At 39.1% G+C, this 18,991-nt stretch overlaps 1 protein-coding gene across 1 annotated transcript in view; it reads left to right on the forward strand.

The window, feature by feature from the left end:
- Positions 1-18,991, forward strand: part of KIF13B (kinesin family member 13B) — a 128,165-nt gene that overhangs the window by 98,968 nt on the left and 10,206 nt on the right. The window contains exons 32-37 of the mRNA XM_075706934.1: positions 1,103-1,195; positions 2,205-2,357; positions 3,393-3,470; positions 4,116-4,169; positions 12,326-12,443; positions 13,427-13,560. Of these exons, the coding sequence (XP_075563049.1) occupies positions 1,103-1,195; positions 2,205-2,357; positions 3,393-3,470; positions 4,116-4,169; positions 12,326-12,443; positions 13,427-13,560 (630 nt within the window). The remainder of the gene's footprint in view (positions 1-1,102; positions 1,196-2,204; positions 2,358-3,392; positions 3,471-4,115; positions 4,170-12,325; positions 12,444-13,426; positions 13,561-18,991) is intronic.

Consider the following 18,991-nt stretch of genomic DNA (forward strand, 5'->3'; position numbering starts at 1 on the left):
TACTAAATGCTTTATCTCCAGTCACTGGAAAAAGCAGAAGGAGTTAACTTCTCACGAGCTTGGAGTTCGTGTTTTGCAAAAAACTGTGCATCAGAAGAAACTTGTGTGTTACCATACTCCTATAGTATGTTCAGACGTTATTGAAAAATACCTAATTCTTGAGAAAGATGGTGAGGAGGAGTTTGTTGAGCATTGTCTCACAATCCAGCTTCCCCTAGCAGTGATAATGACAAAGCAGAAAGGCTGAATTGTTATTCTGTTTGCACATCTGTAGTTAAAATCTGAAGCAAGAGCAGAAAGAGGTGTGGTCGCACCCAGAAACCCTGTAGGCAACTCTAAACTGCTTTTAGTGCTAGGACTAGAAGAACTACAGCTCTTGGTGCTTCTATCAGGCAAAAGCTTTTTCTCAGAAAGGCAACAGTGAATTTTTGTCACATCGAATGGAAGAGTGCATTCGATAGATAAATTGAGCCTGCCAATAATTACAATTGCGTTAAGCTGTCATCAATTCTGTTTTCTACAGATTTAGTCAATGATGTTTTTTACTTTTATTTGACACGGAATCTTTGGCTTTCTTGCTAGGTTTCTAAAAATCCTCGTCAATAACCTTTCCCGGGTGTTCGTCTCAGCAGCATCTTTGAATGACTCATCTCTGCATTAATTCAACAGTCCAGTTCTTAACCCTGCAAGGCGCCAAGTCAGCATAAACAATGACCATGCCCCCTTAAGTCATTCTTCATAACGATCTCTTTGGTCAAGAATTTAATGCCTGTTCTTGTCAATATTCAAGACAAGTCACCTCGGGCTCTACCCAAAAAAAAACAAACAAAACACCCCACCTCTAGAGCTAGCAAATGCTTTGTTTGCTGGTGAAGTGGTCACCTTGCAAGGAAGAAAGTTAATCCTTTCTCTGCATCTAAAACACAGACAAGCAAATGATTTGTCTCCAAGTTAAAATCTTTGACTCTTACATGTCTATTGGCTAGTCTCTTGGGTTTGGACTTCTTTGTTTGTAAATTATTTTTACTTCAGTTGAAATATGTTAAACCATGTTTTCCTTAAAGCAAGAGATATTTTCCTTTTTTTTTTTGCCTCCCCACAGGGTTTTGCACAGAGTTTCCTCCGAAGAATGTCTCACCGAAGTTCCGTTCCTGGCTGTGGTATCACTTTTGAGATAGTCTCAAATATTCCAGAGGTGAATAAGAAATCAGAGTATCTGAAATTGGCTAGGAGCCTCTAACTTTTTGATTTTTCCCTTTTTTTGAGCATGCTAGCTCTTGCTGCTGCAAGCATAAACTACGGTTCTTATAAAAGATTAAGCATATTACTTTACATGCTGTGACTTAGCAGCAACCTATGTCTTATCAGTGTCACTGTGTATTTCGTTGAGTGACCATCTATTTGCTCAGGTCCTTGAAGAAACGTTTTAAAGAGAGACAAAAAGAGGGGCAGTAAAGATGGGTAGGTGAAGTGCCTAATGTAGGGAGCATGAGAATATGTAAAAATAACAAAGTGGCTTTTTCTAAGTAATGTCTTTATGCAACTCTTGATTCCTGAGCATGTTCGTGGTTAGATGCTAATCTTTTCCTTCCAAACAGATGCTCTATCAGAGCACTTGTAAAAACATTAGCACATGAAGAGCCAAAAGTCTGATTGCTGCCTGACTGTCTTTTATGTTCTGCTGAATTTAGCACTCTGTGTTGAAATGTTTCTTGAGCAATGTTCTATTTTTTTCTTGCAAGTCACTTGAAATTTTGTTTTCCTCACAGGATAGGTAACGCCCCGAATGTGTTTAAGCACTTTTTAATTACAAAATATCTGAATGCAGCCCTTTTGCTAATCAATGGCAATGTCTCACTGTAAGACTTCAAAAAAAAAAAAAACAAAAACAAAAACAAACCCCAAACCCCCCCAAAAACAACCCAAAAAAACCCCCAAACCAAAAGAACAATAACCATGTATAGCTTGAGATGCCTGTGACGGTGGTAGGAGCGCCCATTGCAGTTTGCACGGCACAAGTTCCTTCAATGTAACAAGGCTTGTGTTTAGAAATCTCCAACAAGACATCTGAATCTGCCCCTGAGCTTAGGGGCAAACAATGTTGAATCTGTCCCGCGTGTTTTAAAAATGCGTTTTCTTCAGGACTGATGTGGGAGATTTTTATTTCTATTTTAAAAGGCTGTCATTTCTTTTCATCTTCCTAGGATGCTCAAGGAGCCGAAGAGCGGGAGGCACTAGCCAGAATGGCAGCAAATGTTGAAGATGCAGCTTCAGCTGACTCTGAAGCCTATATTGAGAAGTACTTGCGGAGCGTGCTGGCTGTGGAGAACATTCTCACCTTGGATCGTCTGCGCCAGGTCTGTTTTTAAGACTCTAGCAGACAGCAGAGAATATGCTTACTGAGAGCAGTGTATGGCAACGCAAGTGTTCTCACGAGCGCGTACAACGGCTAACGAACCCAAAACACCGCTTCAGTGCATGCCTCAGCCTTGCAAAGTGTGTGTGTGGCAAACGTCCAAAGCAGCAAATGTAGCTCTTTTTACAGACGTGTTCTCACTCAACTACCTGCAATATGGATGGATGGGACCAGGAGCTTTGTATTAAATGCACTATTATGGGATGCTTGGTTTGTTTTTTAAGACTGCGCTTTGCTAATTATGGTTCAGAAAAAGTAGTTGTGTGGCATTAGCTTTTGCTTTCTGAAGCTTGGGCTTTAGTAATAATTTCCAATAGTAGAATTCTTGTCATTTTTTTTGCCCATACTCTACCTTGAAGTAACCAAACCTGTTCTGTCAATAAATACAACATTGATTGGGTTAATCTTAAGTACTGTAACTTGATCTGTTTACCAGGAAAAATACAGGAGAGAAAAACATTTATTGAAAATTGTTCTTTGGGATATAAATTATGCAAGCACAAAAGAAAGTTATGCAAAACAAGCTAGAGTATGTGTCTGCCCACTATAAATTAATGGTGAAGTGTGATGCACTCTAAGTATTGAAAGCAAGTCCCCTGTCATATATAATTACTTTAAAGGATTAAAATAGGAGCTCGGCTAGGAAGGGGAGTCTTCATCTTCGCATCTGTAACATGGTTGGACTTGATGATCTTAAGGGTCTTTTCCAATCTAAATGATTTTATGATTCTGTGGTCTCCTAGAATCACAACTAGCTGTAAAATCCTACGTGTGCCAATCAGCAAAATGCTAGATGTTAAAGTTTATCCACTCTTAGGCTTCTAGCCATGTTAGGTGCAAGTTTTAGATTACAGTACACTTTACAGACAAGAGCCTGTGCAATAAGGCTGTTTAAGAAACTATCCTGGGATGCTTGGAGCTTAGATTCTTGCAAAACATGCATATTTTCTTTGTTTTGCTTCTCTATGATTGGCAGGAAGTTGCTGTAAAAGAGCAGCTAATGGGAAAAGGAAAACTCTACCGCAGGAGCCTGAGCTCTCCCAATGTGAATCGGGTGAGTATTCCATGCTGGCATCTGCAGCGTAGTGAGGGCAGCGGGTCCAGTCTTTCAATTACAGGTCCCTGTGATGGCAGAGTCATGGAGTATAGCAATAAATTTCCTTCTGTTTGACCATGCTATTTGTGAGCATGTAAATAGCTAAGTGGAGACAAAATCTGCACATATTCATACTTTCATCATACAGGCTAGTATGCTTGAAGGGACCCCCATAAATCCAGACTATCAGAAAAAGCACTGTAAAAAGAACTTCTGCCTTTTTTTTTTTTTTTTTCCTGAACACTGGAAGTTTTTTCACTTGGCTATCAAGCTGTGGATTTTTTTTTTTTCTTCAGAAGATTTGAAAGCAAGTTAAAAGTATTTACTGAACTTAAACTTTGTAACAGTGTTGTGCATAAGAAGGATGAGACTTCTGTTTTACAAAATTTGGAAAGAAATCCTTTGATAGAACTGGTAATCAAACTTGTCAAATTCTGGCTCCTTCCAGGTCAATAATTGAGATTTCACCTTTCAGCTCTTGGATTTCAGTTCTGCTTTAACTGCAAAGCTATTTCTTTTCACCCTTCCTTGCGTTTGTCAAGAGGCATGTTTATCAGTTAAGTTTTTGTTAAGAAATAATTCTGCTTGTCATAACTATTTCAGCTTTCTGGAAGCCGCCAAGATTTAGCACCCCCTTATAACCTGAGCAGTAACCGGGTAAGTATCTGAACATCTCCTGGGAAATCTTCTGTAGAAAAAAAGTAGCTACGGTGACTATACTATACCAGCTACAGGGGCAGAAGTGGGAAACGTCTGTAAAAGATGGGGCGCACCCATGTGCTCCTTGTATCTTTGGGGCTATTCCTAGGACGTAACTAGCTTTGGATGTGCTGGGCTACACCTCTCTGGGAAGGTTCCCAGGCTGTCATCAGTCATACAGCGCTGCTGCCAACCGCTCTGGGACGTACAATGGCAGACCTGAGTTGAGCAGATGAGATTAAACGTAGCCATCCATCACTCAGGAGCGCATTTATCAAGGGAAATTTTCTCATTGTCAAGCTTCAGAGCTCTTCCAAGACTGTCACCTGGGTGGATGCAAACCTTCCGGGTAAGGGACAAATTTGGGTTCATATGTAAGTTCAGGGCCACCTCTAGGACAGAAGAGAGGCCTATGAGAAGAGAGTCTCTGACCTTCAGAGGGAAACCAGCAGTCTTAAGGTTGTGGTGGGTGATAATTCAGCCCATTACACTCCTTAAAAACAACAGTATAGATCAAAAGTATTTCTTTAAAAAGTGAAAGATTAAATTTAAACTTATTTTTTAAATTTAAACTTATTTTCCAAATCTTAGGTAAACTGAAGGGTCTTCTCCTGATAGTTATTCTGCCCAGCGAGCATGTAGTCATTTTAAAAGGGAGAATCTAGTGGTGACAAGGCATTTTAATGCATAATGCAATTGCATGGAATAATAGAATTTTGATGTAGTGCTCTAGCATTGGTTGCTAAATCTGCTACATCTGATCCATGTAAAGAATGCTAAAATATGTGCAGGTGATAAAGTGCTTTTAGCAACTTCTATTTGGAGAGAACTGTGGGATGTTTCAATCTGTAGGTTTTTAAAGCAAAAATTAAAGGCCAGAGTTCTTAATGATTTCTGTTTTCCTCCTCCCTTCCCCTCAATAATTTCTCTCATTGCATGTTTCAGAGTCCAAAGGTCCCAGCAGAGGTAATGCATTAGGTCCACCTAATGAGTGGGATAATGATTTTATCTCACTATAAAGTTTATTTTGCTCACTTACACGCTTTTACTTCCTGCTTTGAAGATGCTGCTGGTGGTGTCTCATTTACATAGTACACAGCAAACGAGTTTTTTCCATTGAAAAGCCTGTCATTAATACAGTGTGAAACTGGTACAAATGAGAGAAGTTTCTCCTTCTTGGTTGCATCTTATGGTTTGTTACAGAGCTATAGCTATTTAATGTCATTTCTCACAGTTCTTTGGATGGGGTGAAGTCATTTCAGAAATGGCCCCATCTCAGCTACCAAAAAAAAAAAAAAAGATAGACATGAAAGGAAGCAAATATATGCCAGTCATGTGTATATTAGCCTGGAGATGAGAGAAACGTTGAGAGTTTCTTCCAAATCTTTCTCAGGCTTTATGGCTTCAGGTAGTTCAGTGTTAACAACTCCTGATTTCTATGAAAGAGTGATTTTAAATTGATACTGGGCCAATGGAAAACATGTTTATCCTTGGTATCGTGTTAACGCTCTCGGCGGAATTACTGTTTGTCCCCTTAGTTATACCAAGCTTTGGTTAACCGGAGTTATTTGGTAGTGGTTTGCATGGGGTTTTGCAGCTCTTTGCTGTGGTTGATGTAGCCGCTAACAAACACGCTGTGCTGCTGTAACGTGGAGCTGAGATTGTGTATCTTGCCTCCTTGCTTGCAGCGTGCTTCATTTCAAGGCACTTGTTTCTCAGGACGTGAGGGGAGCAAACTCCCCTGGCAGAATTTTCTGATTTCAAATGGATCTCTGGTTCAGTTTCTGTAGGGAGATGAATGAAAGCGTTTGTAGTCACGATGAAATGTTAAACAAATTCTTAAATGTTCATATAGCACAGATGTCATAAAGCACACTGGTGCTATCAGTCCTATCTATTTTAGCATAAAGGATCCAAGAATGGCTTGATATGTGGAGTTTCAGCTAAGTTAGATGTCTTTGTCACTTGCAGAGAAATTTAGTGAAAAAGAAGTCTTCTCCAGCAGTCATAAATCGTTATTTTACCAGGCTTTTGGTTTTGTTCACAAGTGGCTATAATAAGCTAATCTCATACAAGTGGTTTATTATATCATAAGAAACATCAGTCACAGGATAGTAACAGCATCCTGAATCGGGTGGAGAACTAATCTGTCAAGCCTGCTTTCTTTAATATTAGTGGAAGCTCTCGACCATTTCAGAATATTCCTTTCCTTAACTTTTATTCTGCTATTTCATTTTTCTCTCTAATTTTGACATTATTATTCCTTGCATTCCTGCTGTCTTTACCATGGATTTTTAGCTTTGTCGAAAGGGCTCGAGTCTCATTCCTGTATGTAAAGCACCATTCATACTGGTAAAATTATGAATGTGGACTCTGCTTCATTCTTCAGCACTATGAATAGCCAGGACTCATTGCCCTGTAAACAAGAATATTGAACGAGTTAGAATAAGAAGTAAAGATGGTGTTGGTGCATCTAAAACAGGCAGATCAGAGTTTCCAGAATTAGGACCCGGATTCATGTTGCAGCCATAGCTGAATCTTTGTTACTACAAACATGGATGGGTGGTCACACCCCCACCAAGAGCTAGAAAAGCCTTTCTCCAGGACTGGAGCAGGGGTGTGGATTCAGCACATTTTGAAAAAAACATTAAAGAATATCTCTGTACTGACACCACAGAGAGCTTCCAAAGAGCAGGATGACTCTCACACTGAGATACACATTCATGTGAAATATTTAAGTCACCATTGGGATTTTTAAAATAATAACTCATAAGATTAAGCTACCTAACTGGCTGAGAAGGCAAGGAGATGCCTTCTAAATTTACTTCAGAATACAGTCTTATGGATGTTTCATATTAGGTTAACAGGACTGCATTTGGTCTCACCTCTAAGTTATATCTGCTTGCTTAAATGAGAAAAAGCCAATTTTTATTCCTGTTACCACTACAGATATGGTTACAGGAGAGTGAGATTAATCTTATTTCATCTTGCACATCAGCATGTGTCAGGTGATGCAGGAGTAGAGAGTCTCTTAGTGGTCATATAAGATACAGAGCTGGATTTTTACATTCCAGGGTGTTTGCATTGGAAATTTAAAAATTCAGTTGACTTAAACTGGATGAATCAGATGCACAAAGAATGGAAGGCACCTCTGACTTATTTTACAGGTGGTCTTCAGACTGTAATCACACATTTATGAAAAATTTCACGAGTCGTTCTTAAAATACCTTTGCACAATAGCCGTTCGGTCTTTGGCAGTCATCCTTCCTTTCCCAAAGGTCCAGTAGTTTGTAGCTCAAAAGCCAAGAAAGACAAGATTGTGCCACTTAACCTTCAGGCTTTACTGGGAACCAGAGATTTTTCACCAAATTGGTACCATGTAGATCAGTTTGAATAATCTTGCTGTTCATGAGAACAAGTGCCTTTTATCCCAGCTGTATGCTTATATTTAAGTGCTACATGGTTACCTTTTTCCTAAGCCTTTTCTGAACTGCTAAAATAATAAACCACAAGAACTATTCATTTCTCTTACCCAGCGGCAGCATTTTAATGGTCTGTCAACTTCAAGAAAAGAGTTGTTGTCAGGTAAAGCCTACAGATGACTTAGGTAGTGATCACCCATATTTACTCTAAAGATTTTGTGCATGTTGGTGCTGACCTGAAATAAATTCCCTGGTGTTTTTCATGGAGGATATGTGAAAGAAGGCAGAGGAGAAGGAGGAAAAGGTATTATAGAAATAGAACACTTTACAAACAGCTCTGTATCAAAATACATCAAGGGACATGCATTTTTCTGGTGGCTATTTTTGATTTGTTAAATTAAGTCACTTGACCTCTGTTTGGTCACTTGGCAGAGACCAAATACATTCATGAAATGATGGCTCCTCTGGGCAAATGATTTACAAGCTTCCTTCCTTTCTCTCACCACCCTTCTTGATAGAGGAAAGATTCACAGCACTTAAATAATACCAATTGCTTAGACTTAAAGTTTAAGTGTTTCAGTTAGTGGATGCACGAAGCAATCATGTGAGAGTGCTATATGACATGCTTATGTGAAACTTGGGGACTTCATCAAGTTAATATAGTTAATAATTCTTATGTTTTTTTCTTTTTGTGAGATTGAGATGGGTTATCTTTCAATACAGCTTAGTAAAATCAATAATTCGTGAACTACCTTTTGCCTTTGCAGGTTCTTCGCACAACAGTTGAGCCTTTCGGTTGTCTCCAGCATTTTCTTTTGCAAATGTTTCTCCACCTGTTGCCCTGATTTACCTACTTTTTAGTGGTTTGCTGTCATCTCAGAGTTGAGGCTCACATTACCCCTAACAAATCTGACCTCCAGTCTAAAATAATGATCTTTCCACTCCCTCCAAAGCAAGAGTTACTTAAAAACCCAACATGCTTTAAGTATACGGCCAGACAAATCCTATTCTCAAGTGCACATACTCCTGTTCTTGGGACCTGCATTTTATTTAACCTGGCAAAATGTAGAACATAAAATTATGTAGACAATGTAGTCATCCATAATATTAAGGCTGAAGCAAAATTTCCTGAAGATCCTAAGGAAAAAGTTAGTAAATCTTGCAATTCTATCTGTACAGGATGAATATTGTGAAAGTGTTTTGCTCTGTTTCTTACCTACTCCTGTTTTTGAATCATTCTCCAAACAGACCTAGAAAGTAAGATACTTCCCTGAAATTAGTTTTGTTGGAATGGTCAATGAAGGGCACTTCTGACTCAACAAATCGTGATTCAGAAGATGATTCAGTTGCTCCTTACCCGCATTGAGTCGGTGTTCTAGTGAGCTGGAAGACTTTCCTGTAATAGTTTTTCTGTTTCTTATGTCTCTGTGGTCTCCAGAAGCACTTAGACTTGGCCTATAGCTAGAAAATTATTAAGACATGTCACCTTTATCCATTTGTCTTTAGTAAGTGGATCATTATCCTAAGATCCAAAAGTAACACTAATCAAGCTTTGCTATGTCCTCCAAAAAAGAAGCCTTCAGATGCTTTGCATTCTTCCACAGTTCTGTTTCTTAACCTAATGCAAACATCTACCAGGCTGATTGCAGAGCGTAAGGCAGCAAAACCAAACAGTATTTGAAGATTGTTTGAGTCTTGTGATGACTTCCCACCAAATACTCTTTTTTTTTTTTTTTTTTTTTAAAAAAAATCCTTCAGCACCACTGAGCTGGTGCATCCAAAAAATACTGAATTACACTAGGATATTTTCCCCATCTGGATAGAGTATGAACTCTTTTCTCATATTTTGACTCTTCTCCTGCAAACTAACCCATCAGTGGGAGCCAGAGAAGGAGACTTCAGGAAACTTTTCACATCCCAAAAAGGAAGACAGTTTGAGCATAGTCTGAAGTCGTTGGCTGTTTCCATGCTGGCTTTCAGTGTCTGCTGCAGTGTGTGACATGATCAAAATGGCAGGATAAGAAGGCAGTCTCTGAAGCAGTATTATAGATATAAGTGGGGCAAGACTGCATGTGGTAAGGCCACCTGAAAGAAACCTGCGCTAGCTGAAACTCAAGACAGCAAAAGCCTGAATAAGAGTTTCTGAGGAGTGGAATAGGAAGGACTGTTTCATAGAAGCATTTTGAGGAAAGAATTTTCCAGGCATAGGCATGACTTTTTGATGTGTGTAAGACATAAATGAGTTGCAGGTCAAAGATAATGCTTAAGTTGAGGGCTTAAGGTATGGGTAGAACAGCTCTGTCATCCATGCTGTTAGAGCAGGAAGCTTTCAAGAAGGGCATAATCGCCAAAGTCCTCAAAAATACAAGACTAAACAAACCCCTGGTATTACTGCTACTCCCAGCCTGCGTTACATCGGTCTTGACATTCAGGATGGCTGCCCCCAGTCAACTCAGGCATCCATTTGTCTTTAGGTATCCCAAATGTTACTTCTCAGAAACAGTATCTGATGTCTCCGCATCTGATAATACAGATGTTGGCTAGTAGAGGTCTGAAGACAGGTGCTGCTCTGCAGAAGTGCAGGTTACTTGCTATTCAAAGCAGGAGAGCTTCTATGGGACTAACTTATAGATCCAAATGGAAACGATTTTTGCTCTGGGCTGCTCAGCGTGACCTTCAACCCATTGGAGAAATCTATTCCTCCTATCCTGGCTTATTTATTATTTGTGAAACATTCATGACTTCAAGTTACAGTTAAGATTAGTTTAGCTGCCTGTCATTTTTCTGTTCAAGGTCGGATTATTTCCTTGCATCCAACAACATGAAGCTTCTTGAAAAGGTGCATTTCCCTTTCTTCCCTCAGGAAAAGATACATAAAACTTGTGGTCTGGGATGTGTCAGGTCTATGTGACTCCTTGTGACTTCTTTCTAGTATGTTTGCTGTACCATCTCGTTGTGAAAGTATTTCTGTTACGTCTTTTTAAAAGGACAAGCAAGATTCAGATACGATATAATCCAGACAAGTACAGGTATTGTACTAACCATAGCATAACTCTTTACCAGAAGTGGGGTCAGACTGCAATTTATATCAGTTTGGCTGCACCATCCTGTCTTTGCAACCTCTCTTTCTGGAAAGGTGGAACTTCACAAGCTTGTAGTCCTGAGGGCACTCTGCTGCCTGAGCAGGACGCCGCTTTTCCACAAGACGCTGAGACTTCTTGTAGCATTTGAGACCAGATTCTTTTGACCCATAGACTCTTAAATGGATATTGAATTGCCTTAAGGTCTCTTATAAATTAAGTAAATTAGCACCATATAGCTTTATATAGCCTACTCTTTAGCAGTGCAAAGGAACTGCTTTGCCAGGCATTGTGAGTGTGATTTTACATATCAAGATGATAGAGTTAGGAAAAAAACGATTTGGCCACATAAATTCTTGACACTCATGCTCTGGTGTGAAATACTAGCATGGGAGAGTCCCTCTGTTAGCCAAGAGACTTTGTTGTTGAGCCAGTTTCTGACCCGTAAGGTTCAGATGAAAGATGCAAAACCACAGTGGACCTTTGTAAAAGCAAGAGAAATCACACCCCACGTGCAGAATGGTGCGTACCTCCCTTGGGATCCATGTGAAAACCCAACTAGAGAATCCTGGGACCTTGGGAAGGCAGATAGCCTACCCCCTTCTCGGTCGCTGTTTCTTCCTGCCACATCTACACTCAGGCTGTTGCAGGTCTGAAAATCATCATGTTTCATCTTCACTAACCATGTGAAAGCTCTAACTTGTCTTTACTTAATCTTTTTCTTGGCTTCTGGCAGCTGCAGCTTGTTGTCTTGTTGTTGTGTATTCCATCTCCCTCTTTTCCAGGCTGTTAAAAAAATTGCACTACCCCAGTTGTTTCCTTTTGATCTGATCAGCTCATCCATTGGGTAGATGTGGCACTTGGAGACATGGTTTAGCGGGCATGGGGGTGTTGGGTTGATGGTTGGAATGATGATCTTAGAGGGCCTTTCCTATCTTAATGGTTCCTAGTTTTTACCTTCATTAAAAATAATCCAGCCACCAAGCCAGGAAACATGAAATTGCTACTCTCCCCTGAATTGGTTTAGTGGTGGACTTGGTAGCGTTACGTTAATGGTTGGAGTGGATGATCTTAAAGGTCTTTTCCAACCTAAACGATTCTATGATTATCTGACCCTAGGCACTAACATCCAGCCTTTAGGTCTAAGATCATAGTTCTTTTCTTGTTCAGAGCTCTGTCTGTCCTCACCCCTTCTCTCTGACACTCTCTATATCCAGATTTTACTTGTGACCGCTTCCCGAGCAGATATGACAAATATTTAAGAATTTTGGGCAGACAGTACTATTTTATTTTCTCCTGGCTGTAACTTTTCACCTGGTTGTAACTTCCAAAACACAGCTGTGCAATTGAGTGAATTAGTATAGCTTTAAGGTCTATGAGTAGACTTTTTATGTGCCTTGACGCTGATGGGAGCTGAGGGCGCTTATCTTTGCGGGACTGGGTGTTTCAGCTAAAAGTGCATCTGGGGGAAGGGTCTTTCCACAGCACTGTGCATTCTGAACTTTGCAAAGGGGCTGTGCAGGCTGGCGTGGTGTGTACCTATTGCTGTACTCTTGCTGGTGTGCCAACTTTGAAAAATATAACTTTTTTTTTTTTTTTTTTTTCCACCTAGGGCCGATGGGAGAGTCAGCAAGATGTATCCCAAGGTGCCACAAATTCCAGTAGAGGCATTAGTCCATCTCGTAGCTCTCTGCCAGGCTCTGGGCAGCAAAACCACTCTCCTGATCCAGGTAAGGGCTTTCCTAAAGCTAAACCAACTTTCCTAAAAATGGAGTGAAGTTAAGCCAGCTCCTGAATGTTAGATAAAGCTGAGCTGCTTTCAGAGATGCAGAGAAATTTTTTCCCCAGAGCAATGTCCATGCAGTTCCCTCTACGTGAATATTTAGCAGTTGTGGCTCTCAGCTATTCCACTAGCCTTTCCTTTACCTCTGTTACTAGTTCTGCTAAACGCCACGTGGTTACAGTTGTCTGAAGATGCAGTCTTATCTCAGGAGCTCAATTTCTAAAGTCAAAAGTTAGCTGGGCTCAGAAAGTGCCATTAGTTGTATGAGTAAAACAGCAAAGACAGTAAGACTGCTAATGTTTTAGAAAATAAGGAGCTCTGGAATTGGATAGGTATTTTGCAGCTGATGTGCCTAATGTGTAACTGAGAGTGCAGACACACGTAGTGGTATTTTGTATGTCTAACTAGGTTTTCTCAAGGAGGAATAGAGTAGAAAAACTAGAAGTATGAGCAAGGAGAGTAGAATGCCCCTAACTTTTTTTCTTTTTTTTTAACTTGAATATTCTCATCTTTTACTTCTAGTAAGTTTTTAAATTGTTGTTAAAATCGTGTGTTATATGGATATCCATTTTCGATTATGCTTCTTGATTTTTTTTTCCTGCTTCTGCACATTATAAAACATTTTATTTTCCTAATTGCAAACAACAAGCTTTTTCACACCATGCGATGAAAAAAAAAATTTCTGTATACTGGAGCCACAGATTAAGACCTGCGCAATATCCCTTTCAAGGGAGGAGGAAGCACTCAGTGCTTTTCCTTGGCTAATGCTTTGACCACTGGAAGATGACATTTTAGTCTAAGATGACGACAGTTTTGTAATAATTTTTTTAGGGTGGTTGGGTTGGGTTTTTTTTTGCTTTTGCTTTCCCCAAAGTATTATATATATATATATATATATATATATATAGTATTTTCTGATTTGTCCAACAGGTATTGGTAGCCTTGCTGCTTCCTATCTGAATCCTGTAAAGTCCTTTGTGCCTCAGATGCCAAAGCTGCTGAAGTCTCTCTTTCCTGTTAGAGATGAGAAAAAGGGCAGGCAGACCTCTCCTCTTGCACAGCAGGTAAAAAATTAAATCAAATAGGCTATGTAGAATATTGGTGAGCGCTGTTAGACTTGCTGGCAAAGTGCTATTTTATATGTTGTTGCAGTGCAAACCAAGCTTTTAGTCATACTAAAGCCTTGTGATGCATTTCCCCTCCATTCTGTCCAGAGATAGTGGAGCTGTTTAAACTTATTGATACACTCAGCCCACTTGGCTTTTTAAGAGTGCCAAGTACACTACCAGCATGATTTATGGTAATACCACTTGCAGCAACAATAGTAAAATTTATGAAGTGCACTTAAGGTTGTTTGTGTATTGCCAAGTGGAAAATGTAATTCTATTTTTAATTTGTTATTTCATACACCGTTCCCTCCCGCCCCTCGCCCCGGCTCATGTCACCTTTTACCGTCTTCTGCGATGTACTTTGGACAGTTGCTTTTGTTCATTCTCTTATCTATTCCACGTGTCAGAGAAACATATGATCTTTTTTTTTTTTGGATGCTGTGCTGCAAAACTCCACCTGCTCCAGATGTGGCTTCTGTGCTCTGAGCAGTAGCTAATGCACAGTCAAGCAGACTAGAAAATGCTACTGTCTCTTAAAGAAAACAGATGAAATACAGAATCCCTGTATAAATAATATTTTCTCCTGTATTTGAGAGTCTGTAGTTTATTTATAAAGGAGTAGTCCTGTATCATGTAAGTCTGGAAGATTTAAAAATCTGTTATGAAGATAAATCTGGAGCCAGATCTCACTCATTAAAGTTTCTGGAAGCCCATTCCGTTCGTGCTTTGTTAACCGTCCAGCTCACTCCGCTGACTTCTTGTTCATGTGTCTGAAGGTCTGGAAGGACATTACCTTGTAGCTTAGGCCTTTCCATACCTCTTCGCATGCAGACAAATGTTTTAAGGGATATCTTTCTCAAAACAAAGCAAAACAACTACAATCCCCAAGCAACTCTTTTTTTGTGATTGGATCCAGACATTCTGTTCCATTGTTTGCTATAACTAAACTTGCTGTTATAAGAATATCTGAGGATTACAGGAAGTTGTTTTGTCATTGTAGTACAGTGAAATGTTAAAGACATAAATAGACCAAAAATAATTAGACTAATACTTAAATAATTTTAAAAGTAACTTTCACAGACCTAGCACAAGTAAAAGGCAGATTCAAGATATTTTTAGTTTGACTGTGGTTTTATTCTCTACAAAGTAATAAAAGGAGCAAATTTTACTCCCAAATCTTCTCTAATTTAATACTTTACATTTTCACGTTGCCTTTTGCTTACAACAGCCTTAGTGTTGAGACTGGAATCGTATAACCGTACCCATCTATGAAATTTAGAGAATTAAAATTAAGCCAGTGGCTTTCTTAAAGGTATTCGGGTATCGAAAGATGCAAATAGGTGCTCTTTACAATTGCAGTGAGAGCCTTTCACGACTTCTTGAATGCTTTCTGAATCAATGAGAGCTGAGATTACAAACGAGGCCTAATTTCCTGCCTCTAGTCTAACCACCTGTTCCCACTCCTTCCTACTGTTCAACATCAGTCTTGTATTATTTGTCTTGAAGTCAGTTTTTAAACTACAAAGACATCTATTTTAAAGAGATTTTAATTTGTTACGGATTACTATGGAAACTCAAGTAATCAGCTCATGTTCGCAACAATTTTTTAATAGGAGGGAAAATGCTATTTCTGCTTTGTTTTTAAAAAAACCAAAAGCTAATATATAAACAGGACTTTGTGATGTTTTAATGTTTGGTAGCATTGGAGAGCAACCTATGTTTTTCCGTGACCACTGGATCTGTATAATAAAATGAAATCTTAAAATTATTTACTACTTTCAGTTCTGTAATAGAACAAGTCAATTGTATTACAAGTAAGCCTCACTGGTGTGAGAGGTTTATAGATATTCTTCGCAGCTCTATCAGTAAGGAAACAGAGCTGCTTCACTCCTGTTAGCAATCACAGTGCGTAGAAGAGAGAGCAAAAATTGAAGGAACTTAGCTACAGCTTCTTCTGTGCAGCACAAAAAATAAATCCGTGCCGTTGTAGCAAGACTGGTTTTAAGATCATAAATATCATGCCTCGTAATCTTTCTTGCCGTTTCTTTCTAATGGCCCGATGATGCAAATGTGGCCAGAAGAATTTAAATGGTGGCGGTGATGAATGGCTATTGAACTCAGTGGCTGATGGGGCTGCTGTGGGGGTCAGTGTTTGGCAATCAGCTTTAACACCTTATCGCTAACCTGCCAGAGCGAGGCAGCAAGCTAGTAATTCTTGCATAACTGTAGTAAACTACGCAATGGAGAGGACGCAAAAATGATATTTCTGAGTCTCAGAAAATACAGAATAATGCATCTTAGTTCTGTGGAAGAGTAAAACTTCGATACACGGTGGCAGGGGACGTGAATGAATGTGCAAGGTGAGAGTAGGTGGTAAACCACAAAAAGTATAAGGGGGAGGCGAAGCCAAAAGGATTTTTCAGCTGTAATTGCAAAGGAATCTGACCTCTTAACCGGCAACTGATGGACTTCTGTTGCCGTAAACAACGCATTGGGAGAGCTAGGTTCAGGAATAGAAATGACTAACGGAATGCTTTACAAAGCAAAGGGAAAGATCTAAATCATCCTTTCCTGGCTAAAAGCAAACAAGTAGGTATGCAATAAGAGGTTTTTGAACATAAATACCAAAAAGCTAAGTGGATCACTTTATTACTTTCTCCTGGTTCATCAGACAACTACAGTGAAAGAGAATTTCCAAAGTTCTTGTGAAGCTCCCTTTTCAGTGCATATCTGTTACATTATTTGAGAGTACTTAATTACCTAATGTCATTAAAACCCGTTCTGGAAAAATGGTGCTGAACCATCTTGAACTAGATGGCTGGCCCAGCTGTTGTATTAAATCTCCAATATGTTATAGTTAAATTATCAGGGTTAGGTGGCTGTACATCTCCACAGAAAGCATCAGATTTGTTTTGTTGCGCCTTATGAGCAGGGCCTTATGGCTAAGTTGATTTTAGTGCTTTTGAGCATCATTTCCAAGGGAGCAGTACTTAACCTTTCTCCAAGTTTACAACTGAAGTTAAGTTCATCATGACGAAGCAGCTCTCCGAGTGGATGCGTTACCGAATCTCTGATTCTGTGCGAGTAAACAGGAGATGGAGTTCTGATCACTCATTCTGAAAATACCTTTTTTTATTTTAGCAGCTTTTTATTTCAATCATACGCTGTGGCTTAGGCTGGCATCAACCTTAAAGTAAGCGAGCACATACAGAAGTTATCTTAACAAAAGGGTCTTTCCTGGTGCTGTTTTTGTTTATAGTCAGTGGTTGCCTGAGTTTCAGAAATGCAGAGACATTTCAGTCAAGGTGGTGGCAGCTAACAAAATTGCTGTCTTTGACCTTCTGATGCAAGTTTAGTAACTAATCTGGAGAATAATGAACCGCAATTAATGAAATCTGCTCTCGTATTCAAGTGTGTTTCTCAGACAGCACATAAAATAATTGAAAGAACTTCCTGCTCTCTAATTAGTTAGATTGAATTAATTTGGCATAATAGGATTCTTTATGCAACTAGCAGAACGGCTTCCGATGAAGCTGTTTATGTACCTAAAAGATTGGTTTCTGATGAAGCTGTTTATATACTTTTAAGTTAGAAAATGCCTGTTTTCTCCATTATCTGATGCCTTTAAATTAATTGCCAGTAGTCTGTAAATAAAAAAAGCCAACAATTTAAACCTTTTTGGATTGCTGGAATTGCTTTTTATTTTCCTAGTCTAGTCTTTAAAAAGCTTAGTACCGCAGTGTGCAAGATTTAAAGCCTTACCAAACCTTATTGCTGATGGGGAAAAGTTTAAAATACTCATGTGAAATATGCAGGTGGATGGAGAATCAGAGTTTCATCTATCTGTGCTTAATTATATTATGTACATGCTCTTGAAGCTTGCCTTTTTTATTAACATGCTGAGGCTTTCATAGCGTGCACCAAGCAGAATTACCGTTCTTTACCTTATGACCCCGTTGATCTCCAGGAACTGCCCGTGTAATTACATTTTAGGGCATCGGGCATCATTGGGTGCTGATATTAAAAGTGTACGTATTAAATTTCAGTTTCTGTTTTTTGACATTGCTGTGGCAGAAGCACGTTCCTCTGACAATGTGCATTTGGTAAGTGGATTTTGGTCACCTTCATACTCAAGAACCTTGTTGGATACTCAAATGTCATTTTGTTAGCACATGGCTTAAATGAGAGTCTTGAGTCGCAGCTATGTTAAAAAAAAAGATAAACTATTCGAATTTCCATACGCTAATGTACTTCATTTTTGGGTTGTGGTATAGAAATGCAGAGATGTGACACATGGAGAGGGCAGCTCTCAATTTTTTCTCTTTCACCTTCTGATGCAGACATAGTAATTAATCTTAAAAAATAATGAAATGCAGTTAATGAAAAGCTATCTAAATAGACAAAAGCCTTTTCCTGGCAGTGCATTAAAAAAATAACAGCTTCATGGATGTGCATGGTGCACAGTATAATTGCTAGAACTGACATTCCTTAATCAAATGTAAATAATGTGGCCTCGGCGAACCTTCTTTAAAATCTCGAAGGCTTTTTTCAGAGTTTCAAATAAAGAATCGTTTGGATGCTATAATCAGCATAGCTCAACAGATCCTCCGTGGCCAGCTGAGCTCATATGTGTCTAGTTCTTCTGACTGAGTTGTTAGTATTTTGATTTCTTCCTGTGTTCAGTTTTTGCTATCATCCTCATACAAATAGTGATTAATGAGAAGGAGTACGGAAAACAGGCTTTTAAAGTTCTTAGAGCAAACTACTGAAACTTCTTTATGAAATAACTTGAAAATAGTTATGAATTACCCTTTTAATCTGCCCGGCCCTAGGAATGAAGTAATTTAACTGCATAGAAAACAGTATGGTTAATTTTGCATAAAGTATATTAGAAATGTGGAATTCAGAAGTATTACGACAGGCTGAAATGTTCCACATACGGAAGGTGGAATAAGAGTGTTTTATTTGGGTTAATATTTAAATGCACAGTGTCTTTAGAGAAGAAAACAAACAAACACCAAAAAACCAACAAGCTAACTTTTACTGGGTTTCAGATCTCCTTTTGGAATACGGGAGAGTTTATATTTGAATGATTAATGACTTCAAAATTGAAGGCAGAGAGGAATATTGTTGGGGGGACCTTTTTAAAATGGGGGAATTTTTAAAACGGATTCAACTTTTTTGGCTACGTACTGGGGGATCCAGAATTCTCACTGCATTGCTGTGTATGTCTTGTGGAAGTATGTTATCCCGAGTGCTCAAAACAGATTTAAATCTACATTTAATGAAGCAACTGTTATGCCCTGCTGCAGAAGTTTCTAATAGCTGCTTTTAAATGGTGATGTGAACATAGTACTGTCAGTGTGACGGTCCTTGAGCTCAGTCA

Source organism: Pelecanus crispus, chromosome 3, assembly GCF_030463565.1.
Source record: "Pelecanus crispus isolate bPelCri1 chromosome 3, bPelCri1.pri, whole genome shotgun sequence".
Lineage (NCBI taxonomy): Eukaryota > Metazoa > Chordata > Aves > Pelecaniformes > Pelecanidae > Pelecanus > Pelecanus crispus.